We start from the raw sequence: 17,081 nt of genomic DNA, 5'->3' as shown, positions 1-17,081 counted from the left end.
ATTAGGTACAGGTCCAAAATACCGGATCATGAAGTACTGGTACAGTACCGATATGAATCTACACCAAGTCTATGTATATTTTGTGACTAATCTCCTAACCTCATAGCCTCATGCAACACCAAACATGACCAAAGTGACACATTGGAACAGCTAGCGTTACTAATATGCGACATCATTCAGGAGGGCCGGGAGTTTTGATAGCGAGGCCAAGGGAGTTTGGCGGTAAGAACCTAGTTATATTTTTAAAAATAAATATGCTGACAAGTCATAAACAGCTTATTAATGTTTCTGTCATCATTGAAGAAGTTCAAAAACCTGTTGTTACGTTTAGGTACGCAGCACGACTAGCTTTGTATATCATCAGTGTGTGTGTGTGTGTGTGCGTGTGTGTCTGTAAGCCACAAAACTCGAGAAGCTGTGGATGAATCTTTATCTGGTGTCAGGGAGATGAAGGTCAAGTTCGATGATGGGCCTTCTAATGGCTTTCGACCGTACTGCAGCAGAACTTTTGATAACTGAGGGTCTATCTTTGTCAAGTGGTTTCAAGCAAAGACTAAGGTTAATCATGCTAGCATGGCCCTAATCCTAATAAAGCAGTTAGACCACAGTATTAATTTTACACATGGTCTTGCAACTATACATACAGAGAATTAAACCCACACATATGACAAAACATTCTTCAAAAGGAACTTGTTCGTCATTGATCATTACATAGAAATTTCCACAAGTAGTTCTTTTAGTAAAAAGATATAGAATGGTAACAAGTAGTAACTCCTGTTCTATCTCTACGTTTTCCCTTTTAATGATAGTTACTATTGATACAAATATGAGTTGGGAAAAACAAGCTACATGTTTATGTCCAACTAAGAGGCACACTTCATTACAATATTCAGCTGAAAAACTTGTGTTAAATTTGCATATAGAGTGAAAGTCACTTCTAGGAAGCTATGATGGCTGTAATGACTCAGTTAGGCCCTTTTAACAAACAATCTCCACTTGTGCTACTATCATAATATTTGGAAAGAGCCCTAACCACACTTAACAGCAACGTGAAAGCTAATTATAGTAATAATGGTATCATAACAATACAATGTTAAATTGCTGGATAGAGGCCTCACTTTCAGAGATTAAAAACCAGCATACATGTATATAAACAAATATCTTACCATATTCTCGAGACTGCCTAATTGCATGTTAGTAAAAAAGACTTAAAAAACAAAACATACAATTATGTTTATCTGGTTCTTCAAGATCCGTGCCTCTATCCGTGCTTCTTACAAGACCTGACAATGTCTGAGACCATCAACATCAAATCTAATTCTAAATACATAATTTTGCAGGTTAATCAAACATAAGTGAAACATACGTGACTCATTCAGTAGACTTCAATCAACTACATTTATGTACTTTGAAATAAAAGAGAGAAATAAAGGAGGTCATAAATCTGAAAGGCCAGACACTGGACACACATGTAAAAACAGTGGATTCATTATTCATTTAGGGAGGGCATATCCAAACTTTGTCTATCATTCTGATGAAATAGCCTTAGAGCACCAATACTGTATCGCTATTGCTAATTCAATATTTGTAACAATGTTATTATCTACAAGTGGAAAAGTTAAGAGTGGTCATTGGTGACCATTGTGTAAAAAGACACCGTCATAGAGGGCCATGTTCTGATGACTTGCTTGACTACAAAACATCACTCTCTCTTTATCATTTAAGTTCAACATCTAACAAGGTACAATGTTGGAATCTTCAGTTTGACAGCTACTCAGTGACAGTCACATGTAGTACAAAAATAAACACATGCTAATTCAAGGCAGTTACTCAATCCTTTCAGGTCTGTAGTTGAGTGTGGTGACACAGGCATGGGAAAACAGACCCGTGCTCATGTATCCTACATGGTTCAGTGACCGGGTTTCTGGATCAAGGCACCAGATGTCTCGACTTCCTTTCCCCTTGTCATAGCCTCCATTGATTTGAATCTTCCCAGCAAAGGCAGCCATTCCACAAAACCGTCCAACCCCTGTGTTGGCTGCTATACTCCAGGCACCACCGCATTCGCCTGGCTTGAAACACAGCACCTTTGAACGTAGTCCAGCAACATAAATGTTACCGTTCAGAGCTGCAGCTGTGATACACGCACCTCTAACAGGCATGTCCTTCTGTTGTTCCCACTCGGAGTCACCTGGCTTGAAGCAATATACAGTGGAGGTTAGTTTCTTCTCGGCATCATACCCACCTATCACATAGATGTTGCCATCCAACACTGCAACAGCATGACTGTATCTTGGTTGTGGGAGTGCATCGCCTTCTTTCCAACACTTTTCTCTCTGGTCATAGACCTCAACAGATGCTAGAGTTGGCATGTTGTCATTTCTGCCACCAATGGCATACACTTTACCATGTGACACTGCAAGTTTGTGATCATGCCGCTTTGTTTTCATCTGATCAAGTTCAAAACAGTTTGTCGTCGAACGTGATGATGAGTGAAAGAGAAAGACATCAATGCCAGAAGAGAAAATAATGTCACTTGTGCCCAGTGTGGCAGCAGCAAATACTGGTGCTTCTTCACCATCAAACTTGAAATGACTTGGTAAACCTGACATAAGACCCCACCCCCTGTGCGATGTGATACAGCGATTGTAACTTGTATGACTGTTTTCCCCAGTTTGTTGTTTCCTTATCCCTCCGATGGTCACAACTTCCTCCCTCCAACCACTCGCAGGGCGGGGACGGGTGCGGGGTGACTTGACCTCCCCTGGGAACAGGTGGAACTTGTGAGTTTCCTTCACAATGTCATGGCAAGACTTGCGTACTGCGTCGTTATTCTCAACATTCTCTAAGAAGTACAGCTTGTCCATGAAGGGGAACCTGACCAGTTCCATCAGTTCTCTCATCTCCTTCTTCCTCTTCCTGGTGTCGTGGTTGATCCATGTCATCACTGCTTCATACACAACTTCTTCTGTGGCATTGAGATCATCAGATGAGACAAGTGTGACTAGCTGGTCCTTAGTCAAAGAAAGGAACGCCGGTGTTTTGCTGACTGCTGCAAACTCCTTCAAGGCACACAACTTCGCTTTATCCTCCAGGTTTGGGCAGGACAGCATGTTGCCTACCTGCAGCATCCGTAGACAGTTTTTGGCATCCAGGTTGTTGCATATGTACGTCACACATGCTTCACGCACAGGTTGGATCTGGAAAAAGTTGGCCCCTTCAAGTAATTTCGCAGCATTTTCTTCTGTGATGGTGACTTTTGAGGTGTATGCATAGTCAACAAGAAGCTGCATGACGTTACTGTTGACTTCTTGAATGGTTATCTTTCGCTCTTTGCTCTCGCGATGCCCGTTGCAGAACATTGCCCGAAAGTACTCACTGCAAGCTGCCAGGACATTTCGGTGACACGGGATCTCTAGTCCGGAGACGCAGAGGCTAACATCAACCAGTTGGTCGTCTGATCGCAGTTCCTGCAAGCCCTGCAAGAGGGTGCCTGCATGTGGATTGTGGCTGAAGTCGAATGATGTCTGTGAGCTCTGCATTCCTTCCATCATACTTTAATCCTGGAAAAAAAAACAGGACATGATGATCAGTTATATATTTCTAGACACCAGATGATGAAGTTGGCACAATAGACTTGTGAATAGGGTGGTTGACTCAAAACCCGGAGGAACTGAGTTCGCAGTGGTTTTATGTTCGTGGTTTTCACGTCAACCGTTCACCAGAAACTTAAAGTTATAGCCACCGCGAACATTTTCGTCCAATACTGTAGCAGTATGTGACTACTAGTATAGCACTGCCGCAAACTTAAAACCACTGCAACCATCCATTTTCATCACCACCCAAAATGCATTTGCAGTGGTACTAAGCTTCAGCTAGTGACGTCCCTCAGAGGCCCCGTGTTTTATGAGGGCCACACCTCCAGCAGCATTAAAGAACCCACCACACTAACCCATCGAAAAGAGTAGCAGTCCATCCCATTGTATCTATCTGGGTTTGCAGTTTGTACTGTTCAGTACAAACCTGGTGCGTTTTTCATGAGGCAGTTAACTGGGTATGCAAATAATAGCAACTGTTAGAAATATAAACGAAAAACAATCAAGGTGACTCCTGTTAGATAGTTCTACTTACAAAGGTAACCTGATTCACACTCAAATGATTGTCAAGCCTGTATGAGACTACATACAAGAACAATAAACACTTTCGTAGACTCGAGTACGCTTCTTGTTTGTGCTTTTCTTGCATGTTCAGTGTCAAAGTTAAAGGCCCCTGAGACGTAAACAAAACCAGTCTGTGCATTGTTATGCAAATCGAGACAATGGCCTTCAGCTTTGATACTGCACACCGCAAGGAGGTTACAATCCTATTTTAACCTCCTTGACACCGTACTCGAATCTACGAATATTCATTCATGAATCATAGCATGTGTATATCAGGCATGTTTGACATGTTTGCGTGCATCACTGTATCTGAGAAACTTATGTTTATCGAAGATTTACCCGGACGCATTAGTAGCATGATGAAATGGGGAAACATGGAAGTTCACCCTGTAAAGTACAATCACAGAGCTTTGGAACATCCACACAAACCCACCATGACAGTTGAGTGAAATGGAATTCAACAATGAAGAGCGGTCTAAACTGGAACAGTCCTACCTGACCGAAAATTCTACTCTACTCTACTCTAGTATATATTTATGACACCCCGGCGGTACGCTGAATAACAAGAAACAGATGTAACGTTAACGCCATGCTCCAAGAAATGCCCGTCTGAAAACCAAGATCAGTTTTCTTTCTTAATTTCAGTTTCGACAAACTCATGGACCATAGCCACACAAATCAGCAGTTGGTTCAACAGTTAATTTACTAAAGTTGTGACAATTTTGGCAATCCGAGCCTGACTTACCGTGGTACGGAATAAAACTGCTGACGACTCGTCTCGGAATGCGAATGCGGGCCCGGTGTAACACCCGGCGTCGTCGGTCAACAAAAGGCGGGAAACTTCCAGGAAGTTCAAAGGTCGAGTCTAGGACCTTTCTTAAAACTTAAAACCACCGCGAAACTTTTTGCCCACCTATGACTGTAGCGCTACTATTGTTTCAAACGTTAACTTAAAACCACGGCGAACACGCCATTTTCTGCCTACCGCGAAATATTAAAATAAAAAACCACGCGAACTTAAATGCATTTACGGTATATTATACAAACGAACACCCCCTGTAGATGGAATCGTCCGGCGTCCGAATGACGTCATATTCCTCTGACGTCATCACAAAAACATGGCTGACACAAACACGAAGAAAGTCGTCTACGGAATCGTCGGCAACATTCCGGGACTTTTCCACTCAGCGGATCTCAGAAACTACTTCTCCCAGTTTATAGAAAGCGGGGGATTCGACTGTTTCCACTTCAGACATCGTCCGGAGGCTAGAGACACGGATACAGCGGGGGGAAACCATGAAGAAAGTGTTTCGCAAGAAGGGAAGGGGGAGGGGGGCGACGTCGTAAGTTCAGGAACAAATCTTCCCGAAAAGCACAGCCAGAAGGCGACTGGAGTAAGTACAAATACGGTAGTTTTACCGTCTACATCCACACCTGAGCAGAAAGTATTGACAGACTATAGAGTAAGTGTGGACAACGAGAATGAAGCCGGTTCAAGCAGATGTAAGGCGGACAGAAGGAGAACTCTGTGTTGTGTTGTGCGCGTTGTGGAGCAGAGATGGGACGAGCTGGTGAAACTGTACCACGGGAAACACTGGGTGGACAGGCGGGGGGACTACCTCAGGCACCGGGCAACCATCAGGAGGGTCAGGCTGGCGGAGGAAGGTGGGATAGAGAATGATGATTTGATAAAATATTATGATTCATATGTTGGTTGTGAAACCCGGTTGTGATGATTTTATTATCGCCAAGCAGATATGATTTGCAAATTCTTGTTACATTCTATTTTCTGCACTAACACTGCTGGTCCTTTGTCATAATTTTTGTTCATTGTTTCATTCATTGAAATTGATGTTCCTGTTCTTGAAAAGCAAATTTAGGAGCAACAAATAGAGACTTTTTGTTGACGTCATATTATCTTTTGAATCCCACAGTGACCATGTTGGCAGATAATTTGATTAAGCAATGGTATCTTGGTGTGGTTTGCGGACGTACGCTGTAATCCAACACGCGGTGCATGTGACGTCAAATAAAAAGCCTGTATTGGTTGTTTAAGACTCTTTAAGACATAAAACATGTACAACGTTTATGATGTGTACATGTATGTAGTGCTATACATACAGATAACATACAGGTCCAATCATCCTCCAATGTTTCAGGTTCTGATGCTCTTAAATACCAGACCAGAAAGGAAATAGAGCAAAGACGGAAGAGAAAAGACGGAGAAACCATCAGCCAATCAGAGCTCCAGAAGCTCATAGAGCTCCACCCGCCCGACGTCATGCCTCGCGGGAATGTTGGAACGCCAATCAAAGTGTTTCTAGAACTAATCCGGACCTGCAGGCTCCCCCCTATTCTCATCCACAAACTTGGACTGGTCTTCCCTTCCACTGGGTCCAGTAAGAGGTACGGGAATGTACCATTTGACTACGGGGGTAGTGTGAAGGAAGGAACCATGGTGCTGACGGGTACAGGGGAGGAGCTGTCTGCTGAGGTGGGATTCGTGGAGGAGCAACAGAGAAGGAAGGAAGAAGAGAAGGAGGAAAGGAGGGAGCAACAGAGACAGCAGAAGGAGAAGGAAGATAAAGCTGATGAGTCCCACTCCGATGATGTAAGTGGAAGTGTTCTCTATATCAAAAGAAGGCTGTATGTTTTGCTACATGTTCTTGTATACTAAAGAGTTTAAGACAGACCTAATGTACGCATCGGCTTTTTAGCGAATGCCCACAAATGCCCACTCTGGCGAAGTCCGCGCTGCACGAATCTAATTTTTTTTGCTTGGGATATGTTCAGGTTGTGCTCCCATTAATTAATCCTGAGTTTCAAGTCAATCCATCAATCCGAAGTTAAATAAAGCGAACTTGAAGATTCTTACCTGGCTTTTTAGCGAATGCCCAGCAAAAAAGGCTTTTTAGCGAATGCCCACTATATCGGCCAAAATATCGGCCATCGTGACACGGGCGCTAAATCTAACACCATAAACATGTTCAACTAGTTGTCCCCTGAATGTGTACTCAGTTTCCGTGCTTTACACGCCTGTAAAGTCACTTTATTCTACGAAATACACGGCGTGGGAATCCACTGCCCCGGACGTAAAAATCCAATATGGCGGCTCATTTGTATATTTGGGACAGGTTACTAGCGGCCTCTACCCCGAATACGTGCCGCAGGCCGCGCCGTGCATTTCGTAGAATAAAGTGACTTTACAGGCTTGTACAGCACGGAAACTGAGTACACATTCAGGGGACAACTTGTTGAACATGTTTATGGTGTTAGATTTAGCGCCCGTGTCACGATGGCCGATATTTTGGCTGATATAGTGGGCATTCGCTAAAAAGCCTTTTTTTGCTGGGCATTCGCTAAAAAGCCAGGTAAGAATCTTCAAGTTCGCTTTATCTAACTTCGGATCGATGGATTGACTTGAAACTCAGGATTAATTAATGGGAACACAACCTGAACATATTGCAAGCAAAAAAAATTAGATTCGTGCAGCGCGGACTTCGCCAGAGTGGGCGTTTGTGGGCATTCGCTAAAAAGCCTGTCCCACCTAATGTATACTAATTACCATATGCCTCCAATACTACCTAGCTATCCTTGACTACCTCCCCCTCCACTTCGACCTTGTTGAAAAGCAGCCTATGTGGCTGAACAAACTTTTGAAGGAAAATAAAGGCTTTGACTTGACTTTGACTAGCTTTTGATAAAATCACAGAAAATCTATATGTAGTTGTCCACATTGCAGACTTTCAAGGTTCAGTAATGGATATATGATTCTGAGTACAGAGTAGCAACTTGTGGCAATGGATACAAAGAAACATACTGCAGTGATATTGTTCACTTGCTGTCTCAGTAGATGTGTATATGTCTCTGGATTGTTATGATTAAATGTATGAAGTGTGTTGAACTCTCCCAAACTTCTTTTCCCCCCAGGACGACAACACGTGTGAAGAGTGGGAGCGCCACGAGGCGTTGTACGACGACGTGACCAAACAGGGGCGGAACAAGGAGCGTCTGTTTGAGGAGGAGATCGAGCTGAAGTGGGAGAAGGGCGGCAGCGGTCTGGTGTTCTACACAGACGCTCAGTACTGGGACCAACTGAGGGGTGACTTCGACGAGAGGACCACGGACGACTGGGATGTAGACATGAGCGTGTACTATGATCCAGGTATGGTCGTCGCACCTGCTTTCTCACCGTATCCTTTTTCTGTTTTCTAGCTTCTTTTTTTTACCAGTGTCAGGCTATTAGCTAGCAGGGCTTCAGAGCGTCTTTTGTAATTGTTAATTAATTAATTAATTGTTAGTTAACCAAGTAATTGTTAGCTACGGCCGCGTGGCGCGTTGGATACACCCGATCCCTCGATCTCGGAAGTTAAGCAACGCGCGGTCCGGACAGTGCTTGGATGGGGGACCAACCAAGGACGTCCGGATTGCTGTAGCCTCACGAAGCTTTCCACGAAATCGTCTTCCGGGAGGGACGTAAAACGGGGGTCCCGTGCTCGAGGAGGTGCCTCGAACACGTTAAACAGCCTCATTACCCTACACATTGGGTACCTGCCTGTGGCACTGGCTGCAAATACACCTGATATTATTAATCCATAGAGCCCATTGCGGGATATCTGGTCACCCCTAACCCACCACCCCACCCCCATTTTTGGATGCCCTGTCTGTAAATCCTAGGTAAAAGCCAGACCAGCATTGGTTAGTTAATGAACAGGATACCTCAAGATCTTGATTTTTGTTTGCTTGAAGGAAGAATTTGATTTTCAGCCCCCCATCAGCTTCTTTGCAAAGTGCAGCCTCCTATCTAACTACAGATTACAACCATGTAAACTGCTGAGAAAACGATATTGCCTTCGCAGCAGATTGCCCTCTCTGAGTGTCTTTCCTAGTTAATACTTTGTGCTGCAACTAATGATAGTGGTTGACTTCTCGACTTGAAAACTAGAGAAAGTGACATTTTTTGTTCTTACAGATGGAGGAGACAAGGATGCCCGGGACTATCTCCAGATGCGTCTTGAGCAGCGGCTAAGGGCAGGGCTAGATGGGGAAGATGTTCCCTCAAAAAAGAATTCGAAAAAGCTCGCACGCAAGCAACGGAAGGAACGGAGGGATCAAGGAGGGAAGATTGGACAGTTTGAGAAGCATACAAAGGTTCTTATTTTGTTTGTGGTATCAACAGTAATCTCATTATGCTAGTGACAGAACGTAAGAAAACAACATGAACAGTTGTTGATTTATAGGGCTGTCTCCAGCTTTGAGTTTTTCTTTCCATCCCACTCAATGTTTAAGAGTCCATGTTGACAATATTTCATTTCAAGCTCACAAAAATACATTTCATTCACTTTCATGTCATGACAGACAGGCTAAATTTCTTTTTTCAGTCCAAAAGCAAATTTCTGTCCTGAGGTCCTGGTTGATTAGTTAAAGTAGTGCTCAAAATGCAGTGTAAATATAGAATCCGACCCGCGGGAGGGCTGGGACCGAGGGTGATGCGGAATACAACGTGTTGTATTTTATTTATGTCATACCTTGGTCATACCCACCCGAGAAAACACACATTTCAATGCGGAATGTGCTAGAAGTTGAGGGAGGTTTGTGTCCTCGAACACAAAACTTCAACAACATTGATTCTAATCTCCGAATCCGGTATTCGAATTTCCGACGGCGGCGCAACCGGCGCGCTCGAAATGCATTCAAAATATTCTATGGAAGCCTGTGTGATAACACTCCCGAACCCCCTATGTGATTAGGCCCAGGCATGACATAATATAAGATACAAGACATGTCAAAAATCCCAGCCATTCAGTATTGGATAGCATATTGTTTGTTCGACTGTTTTGTAAAGGTTAGATATAGTGTAGCATAGCTTCTTGTTTTGTTTCTCCCACTGTTCAGATACGCTACACATAATGATTCTTTACGTAAACGTTTCATGTGATAGTGAAACTACTGCATTTAGCCCATGTGTGGGCAACTAAATATCATCATTATTGAGCTTGCATAGATCATTTCATGTGTATATTTCCACCCCAGGGCCTGGGGCGTAAGATAATGGAGAAACAAGGCTGGTGTGACGGGGAGGGGCTGGGGTCCTGGAAAAAGGGGCCGGCAGACGCCTTGGGGAACGAAGGACAAGGTCCCTGGGACAAGAGAGGCTTTGGGTAAGTACATTTATTACTGTTGTAGTATCCAGTATTTGATTAAACTGCTGCCAGGTCCCTGACACGGGTGGGCAGCAGTCGGCTAGTCTTCACACCACTCTTCCAAGCGACTCTAAATACAGATGTGGTCGTGATATAACTTGAGTATGACACTTCTTCTTACATTTAATAAATTTGATTTGTAGACAAACTGTATTTTATAACATCCCGATTTGCGCAGTTTAAGTCATAGTCTTTTAGACTGACTGAGATAGTGAGAATTTAATGAGGTATACATGTGTAGGTCACATCTTAAATGAGTCAGAGGGGTAGTCTGACAAACATACATACAGTAGCTGATTACTTGTGTAACTTTGCCAGGGGGCTAGAAGTTTCTGTAAATCTTGTTTCGTTCACTGTAACTTTATGTTCACTGTTTTCATGGTCACCTCTGTACCGTGAACTTATCATCACCGGGAAAATAACTGTTGTTATTATTTATGATTCCTTCACACATCCGTTCTGTAAATCACTTGCCGCCACCTGAAGTTAAAGTTCAATGAATATGTCCATTTTCCTTACACCGTGAAATTTTGCTACCGTGAAGATGAAGTGAATTACAGTAATTGTAAACCAGCATCTCAAAGTACTACTGTACATTGTGTTGCATTCTGTGGTAGTTTTGTTTTTCTTAAGATGTGTATACAAAACTATTTTCTATCTGTCTCTCTGCAGGTTCTATGGCGAGAAGCTGGATCGCCAGGCTGGAGGGAACAAGTTTAAACGACGCCGCGTAGAGAAAGACGTCGTGATCTCTACTGTGTACGACAAGCCGTACCAACTGGATAACGCGGAGACGCTGACTAGACAAGCAGGACCACACACACTCAAGTACAGGACTAGTGTCCCCTTTGTCAAAGGCACACAGGAGGACAAGACATGATGGAAGAAATGACTCAGTGAATTCTTGAACTTCTTACATTGTGTATTTTGTATATGCCATGGATACAAATAAAAATATTCCGTATATTTGATACGTTTTGAAATAATTTCATCTGTGAACATATTTTGTAAAACTAAGTTCACACTGCTTAAAAAACTTCTTACCAACAACATTGTTTTCTTTTATCAATAGACTCTGATTCATACAAATATGAAGAAGAAAATCCTTAAACGTCTTACGTAACAGTTGTTGTGTATTTTGTATATGCCATTGATACAAATAAAAATATTCCATATATTCTATACGTTTTGAAATGATTTCATCCGTGAAAGTGTTGTCATATTTTGTAAAACTAAGTTCACAATGCTGAAAAACTTCTCTTATCAACAACATTGCAGTTTTCTTTTATCAATAGACTCTGATTCATACAAATATGAAGAAGAAAATCCTTAAACGTCTTACGTAACAGTTGTTGTGTATTTTCTATATGCCATTGATACAAATAAAAATATTCTATATGTTTTGAAATGATTATATCTGTGAAAATGATGTCATATTTTGTAAAACTAAGTCTCTTAACAATAACATTGCAGTATTTCTTTTGTTATCAATACAAGAAATTGTAGACTCTGACTCATACAAATATGTACATAAATCACAATGATATAATATTGCACAATCTATTTAGCTGTTTTGCATATCATTTCGATAAAGACATTTCCCTACTTACTAACAAGTAGCTTTCAAAGGATTGATTCTACCATGTGAAACAATTTCAATATTGTCAGCCAATAAGGTAAAAGAAGAAGTTGACCTATCAGAAAAGGTTTTACTTCCCCCTCTCAGTGCAAAGGCACAAATTTTTGACTCTGATTGGCTCCTATTTCTCCAACATAAAAGGCACCTGTTGATTGGCTGACAGAAAGTAGGTGTGGTTTGACACCAGGGGCCATCTGGATGGTGTCAATCACTGTGCAGTTGCCAAGGAAACCAGCCTTTGATGGAGCAGCCAGAATTAAGACACGTGAAAGGTTTAACTGGATGACCAGCAGGTACTTCTTATTTGCACTGAATCTGTGATAAGGAAGAGAAAAAATATTCAGAAATCTTAAAGATACAGCAAAAAACGATTATCATTCAATTTATTTTAAAGATATATATGAATATTATGGTCAGAAATGAAAGAGAAACATGACCTTTAGTTTTATAGCCTATTCTAAAACGCCAAATGTTTAATCGACCAACGTTTCGGTGACCATCTGTCACCTTCCTCAGGGCAATTCTGACTTCTTCACTGCAGCTATAGGTGTCGCTGCTTATAGATGCGGCCCCAAACATAAAATATTTACATATATACCAGGGCTGTCTCCAGCTTTAAATTTTTTCCCGTCCCACTCATTGTTTGGGAGCCGATTTTTTAATTTTCATTGTTGAATTTGTCATTTTAAGCTTAAAGAATACATTTTCATCAGTTTTATCTCATGAAATTGATATTTTGGGATGGAAGGGGTTGAATTTTTTCCATCCCAACAAGCAAATTTCCTTCCAGGGATGGAAGGACGGGTCCTGGAGACAGCCCTGATATATACAGAGATAGTTAATGCAGTGTTTACAATGCAATCCATAATGTAAAGGCATAAAATGTTCCATAATTTTGGGTAGTTGCTTACCGAACAGAATATGGCCCGTCCCCTCTAAAACATGATGTCCATTCCCCGATGAAAGTGGGCTGTTGTCCTCCGTGGAACACCTGTGTCCTGTTGTTTGCCCTGTCCGCCACCCAGACCTGCCCAAACATGTCCACCTCCACACTGTGGGGGATGTAGAACTCTCCTGTGTTGTTCCCCTTTCCTCCAGATACCCACTCCAATTTATAGTCTGTAAGAGGTTGGAGAGATGCATTGATGAAGGTTAGACAGGTAATAAGATATGCCAGAAAACATTCAAGCAACAGTACTGGATAAAAATTTGGAAACGGTCAGACGTTTCAGGTAGCATCCACTACCTTCAGATTCTGCACGAACAACTACAAATACAGATACCTTCCGTCAGTGACACTGAGGTTGCAGAGATGTTAGAACTACTTATTTTTCAAGCTTTTGATATACTGGTATGTACAGAAGAGCCTGCAGAGGTGGACAAAATTCCCAGTAATCTTCGGAAGCGAAGAAGCAGCCATCATCATCATGTAAATTGTACTGTAAATCATGAAATGTTTGCAGTAGTTTTGAGCACACTTCTGCAGTGTGATGAGTTCGAAGTGAGAGCTCAACGCAAAGTCACCACACTGCAAACATGTGCTTGTCTTTAATACGGTGCTGTGTCTTCATGGCACCTAAAACACGAAATCAAAAGGACGCAAAGGAACAGTTACTTATGTAACAAGACAGATTTTCCCAAATCTATGCAGATGATTGAGCAACTGTTACCTTGGGTAACGTATTACCTGGATGTCTAACCTTTATCAATGTACAGTAGGCTTTTACCTAGGATTTATAGACAGAGGGAGAGGGCAGACTTCCCCAATGGGCTCTATGGATTAACAATTACTTGTTAGCTTTGCATGTCAATGTCTGGTATGAGGAAAAAACAGTGTGTGTGTATGGGGGGTTGGGGGAGGGGGATTAAAAATCTAATTTCTTTGTGTAGGCATCCAGAAGACGCTCTGACGCGCTTATAGCTAAAAGCCTGATGTACAGTAGTTCATGATTCTTCAAAGTCTCAACTATTGCAGAAACACGGATCCTGACCTGGTGAAAACTTGAGCAGCCTGTTGTTCATCCCTCCGTCCCCGTCTACCACGAACATCTCTCCGTCGGCGCCGAAAGCCACGTCTGCTGGTTGGTCGAACTGTACAGGGCTCCTTCCTGTGCCTGCCTTTCCCGGTGTACCCAGGACATGTAACAGCGTGCCATTCCTGTCAAAGGCTTTCACAGTGTGACCCCAGGGCCCTATATGGACAAATATTGTACCATACAATATTGATAAAAGTGAAAGATATCATTTTATCACATTAGCATCTAACAGCAGACAATAGACTGATCCTATAGCCCCGCCCACCTCCATCAAAGCCTACAAAATGCAAATGTCTGACAGCCACTTTTTTACTGGTCAAACTGCTAATTGCTACACTATCATTGGTTAAGCTGCTAATTGTAATGGACAGTCAGGACCAGTCTATTGTTTCCTGCATGTACATGTATTTGCCTGGAGGTAGGTCTCTCAAGGCAATGTGTTTCAGATTTCGGACCGTGAGTGTGACCGAATGAATTACATTCAAAACAATGGACCAGAAATACCCTGGAACTACAGATGCCTCACTGCTTTGAACAAATATGATGGAAAAACTAAGAGTGCTACGTTGGTACTTTTGTTACATGAAGTAAGATCAACCCAGACACCCTTGCCATGGCAACAATTTTTCATTGCCACACTTGTTTTGAATTAAACTGTTAAAAGGACCCTGTCAGCCAAAGTAAGAACTCACCACTGCCCACATCAGTGACCCATATCTGTGCGTCAGCTGTAGTCTTCCCCGCGGGAACGTGCACCCTGGTTCCGTGGGGCATGTCGATCTTCTCCGTCTCCCAGCTGCGCAGGAACGTCCCGTCCTCCGAGAACACGTTCATTTTGGTGCTGACATTTCCTCTCTGGAAACAAATCAGAAGACCTTAAATCTTACCATCTTTTTGGTGATGAAAATCAAGGCAGAAATATGAAAACATGTTTCTTCATTTATTTATCAAAAAATGCAACAAGACATGTTGGGAAAATGTGCTGATGGTTCTCTTGCCACTTTCCGTCGGTACTGCAGCGGGCTTTGTGTGGATGTGAATTTTCTTGTGGACAACATAACTCAAGAAGCTGTTGATGGATCTGTATGATATTTAGTGGATGGGTAGGGTTTACGGAAAGGAAGGTCAAGTTTGATAATGGGCCTTCTAGCGGGTACCTAAGGTACTGCAGGGGAGCTTCAAAATTTTGGAGCATATTTTCTAAAAATGCTATGGTAATGATTTTTGTGTGGTAGATAGCTTATGCCACAGGAATTAAGTTGTGTAAGTTTGGGCCCCCTAGCGTCTTGTTTGGAACTGCAGTGGGTGTTTTTGTTTTGACCTTCGGACATGAATAACTTGAGAAGGGGTCGACAGATCGTCGTGAAGTTTGGTATGTAGAGAGCTCAGATGGTGTTGTACACAATCAATGACTTTTTATGCAAATCAGGAGCTAATCTGCATAATTAGTAAGGATAGTTTGTAAATCCAAGTACAGTTCACAATGGGCCATGTGACAGTGTTCCCGAAACAGGTCAACAGAGGGCCTTGCCTTAAAGTATAAATAAACAAACTGGGCACATAAATAAACAGATGAGGCAGTCTCACTAAACTCCAAGCAGATGTGTGGGTCCGGTTGGTTTTTAACGTGTTCAGTTTAGCCATTTTTGTCCAACACACGGTTGGAGACATAACGGAAAGGGGACAAAATAGAAAGCCTGACAAAAGCACCAAAAAACATGTCAAAAACCAGCACTCCTCTGCTCAGAGAGTACACTGCACCAAAACTGCACCACTGCTAGGTATTACCTAGCAAGTATGGACAAGTCACATGTATGTCTTGCAAAATTTGTATGATATGGAGTAAAGATTTATTTTATTCATATATATTGACTGTACCATTTAATCATAACTTTCAATATTTTTGATGACCAGTTATAACATATATCAGCACACTATACACATATACTAGTCCTGTACCACCAAATAATTTTTATCCCTATCTAGACTGGACTCATCCTCCCCCCCCCCCCCCCCCCCCCATCATAACTTTCAAACGGTATGGTGCATGATCAAGTTTGCTGGGGGTGATAAGCATGTAAATATTAATCACTCTCCATAATAAGCCTTGATTATTTGGCGAAGATAATGTGTTCGTGGAACTCTAGTTCTAAATAAAGTCAAACCTTAATGGTGCTATCAAACTTTTCAAATACTGTCAACCTAGCTGAGAGTAAATGGAATGTTAATTCTCATGAGATACTGAACAGTGATAGTGAAAAATCGGTCTGTGTGATGCACTCACTGGTAAAAATCCATAAAGTACTGAACTGTCATCTGGTCAAAGACACACCTGTCAGCAGTGCTATCTAGCGATTCAACTCATAATTGCAGTGCGATCATACAAACTGGTGTTGGCACTATCCCGGATTCCGTGAGTTTGCAGCTTCGCTTTAAGGTAAAATTAACCAAACATGCAGTACTCCTAGACAATACAGCTAAGCAGCCATCATTTGAGAGGGCAACACACCCTTGGGGCTTGAAAGGAATGCACGAATCGATAAATCGTTACAGTAAGTTGTGTGATCTTGGTGTAAAGTTTACCTGTGCCACGAAGACTTCGTCCACTTCCCCGCTGACCAACACGCCTGTGCTGAACTCCTGAGCTTGGAAGTGGGAGGGAACCAGTGGCCACGTCGGCACGAGCTTGTACAGTGGTGACCTGTACGGACTTACAATTCCTAGCAGCAAGAAACACACAAAACTTCGACATACACATTCACAGGTTCGACAGGAAGCCATCTTGCGTTTTAGAATGAACCACTTCTACACAGGGGAGATGTGCTCAAAATATCTTGTAACTTGCAATATCTTTTATGATATATTTTGATTGAAATATAACTGAATCTTTAAGTCTTAATATTTTTATAATATGATATTGCTTTGTTGAAGCCAAACTTTCCATTTGACAACAGATAATTATTTTCACCCCTATCTGCAAAGTAGACTCGTCTAACCTGTGTCGTCACGCTACCTTGTGCACCAAAAACAACGGAACCATTTT

The 17,081-nt window shown here is 42.2% G+C and overlaps 3 protein-coding genes across 3 annotated transcripts; 1 reads left to right on the top strand and 2 right to left on the bottom strand.

Moving 5' to 3' along the window:
• Positions 1–675: 675 nt before the first annotated feature.
• On the bottom strand, positions 676–5,168 carry LOC136423499 (kelch-like protein 24). The gene is made up of 2 exons (XM_066411684.1): positions 4,906–5,168; positions 676–3,563 (listed from the first exon to the last, which is right to left on the bottom strand). The coding sequence occupies exon 2, from the start codon at positions 3,552–3,554 to the stop codon at positions 1,827–1,829; it is 1,728 nt and encodes a 575-aa protein (XP_066267781.1). The 5' UTR covers positions 3,555–3,563; positions 4,906–5,168; the 3' UTR covers positions 676–1,826.
• A 62-nt stretch (positions 5,169–5,230) lies between these two features.
• Positions 5,231–11,545, top strand: LOC136423498 (G patch domain-containing protein 3-like). The gene is made up of 6 exons (XM_066411683.1): positions 5,231–5,825; positions 6,320–6,771; positions 8,091–8,325; positions 9,133–9,311; positions 10,194–10,321; positions 11,036–11,545. The coding sequence occupies exons 1-6, from the start codon at positions 5,279–5,281 to the stop codon at positions 11,241–11,243; spliced, it is 1,749 nt and encodes a 582-aa protein (XP_066267780.1). The 5' UTR covers positions 5,231–5,278; the 3' UTR covers positions 11,244–11,545.
• Positions 11,265–16,850, bottom strand: LOC136423500 (NHL repeat-containing protein 3-like). The gene is made up of 5 exons (XM_066411685.1): positions 16,622–16,850; positions 14,731–14,893; positions 13,994–14,194; positions 12,914–13,121; positions 11,265–12,317 (listed from the first exon to the last, which is right to left on the bottom strand). Exons 1-5 carry the CDS (start codon positions 16,817–16,819, stop codon positions 12,086–12,088), a joined length of 1,002 nt encoding a protein of 333 aa, XP_066267782.1. The 5' UTR covers positions 16,820–16,850; the 3' UTR covers positions 11,265–12,085.
• Between the last annotated feature and the right edge of the window lie 231 nt (positions 16,851–17,081).

The sequence above is a fragment of the Branchiostoma lanceolatum genome, chromosome 17, assembly GCF_035083965.1.
Source record: "Branchiostoma lanceolatum isolate klBraLanc5 chromosome 17, klBraLanc5.hap2, whole genome shotgun sequence".
NCBI lineage: Eukaryota > Metazoa > Chordata > Leptocardii > Amphioxiformes > Branchiostomatidae > Branchiostoma > Branchiostoma lanceolatum.
This window is presented reverse-complemented; position numbering and strand designations above follow the sequence as displayed.

Coding starts and splice junctions, on each gene's coding strand:
- LOC136423499 (XM_066411684.1), bottom strand. CDS start 3,554: ATGATGGAAGGAATGCAGAGCTCACAGACATCATTCGACTTCAGCCAC.
- LOC136423498 (XM_066411683.1), top strand. CDS start 5,279: ATGGCTGACACAAACACGAAGAAAGTCGTCTACGGAATCGTCGGCAAC. Junction 8,326..9,132: donor GAGCGTGTACTATGATCCAG/GTATGGTCGTCG, acceptor TTGTTCTTACAG/ATGGAGGAGACAAGGATGCC. Junction 10,322..11,035: donor TGGGACAAGAGAGGCTTTGG/GTAAGTACATTT, acceptor GTCTCTCTGCAG/GTTCTATGGCGAGAAGCTGG.
- LOC136423500 (XM_066411685.1), bottom strand. CDS start 16,819: ATGGCTTCCTGTCGAACCTGTGAATGTGTATGTCGAAGTTTTGTGTGT. Junction 13,122..13,993: donor GCTGCTCAAGTTTTCACCAG/GTCAGGATCCGT, acceptor AACCTCTTACAG/ACTATAAATTGGAGTGGGTA. Junction 12,318..12,913: donor GACGGGCCATATTCTGTTCG/GTAAGCAACTAC, acceptor TCCTTATCACAG/ATTCAGTGCAAATAAGAAGT.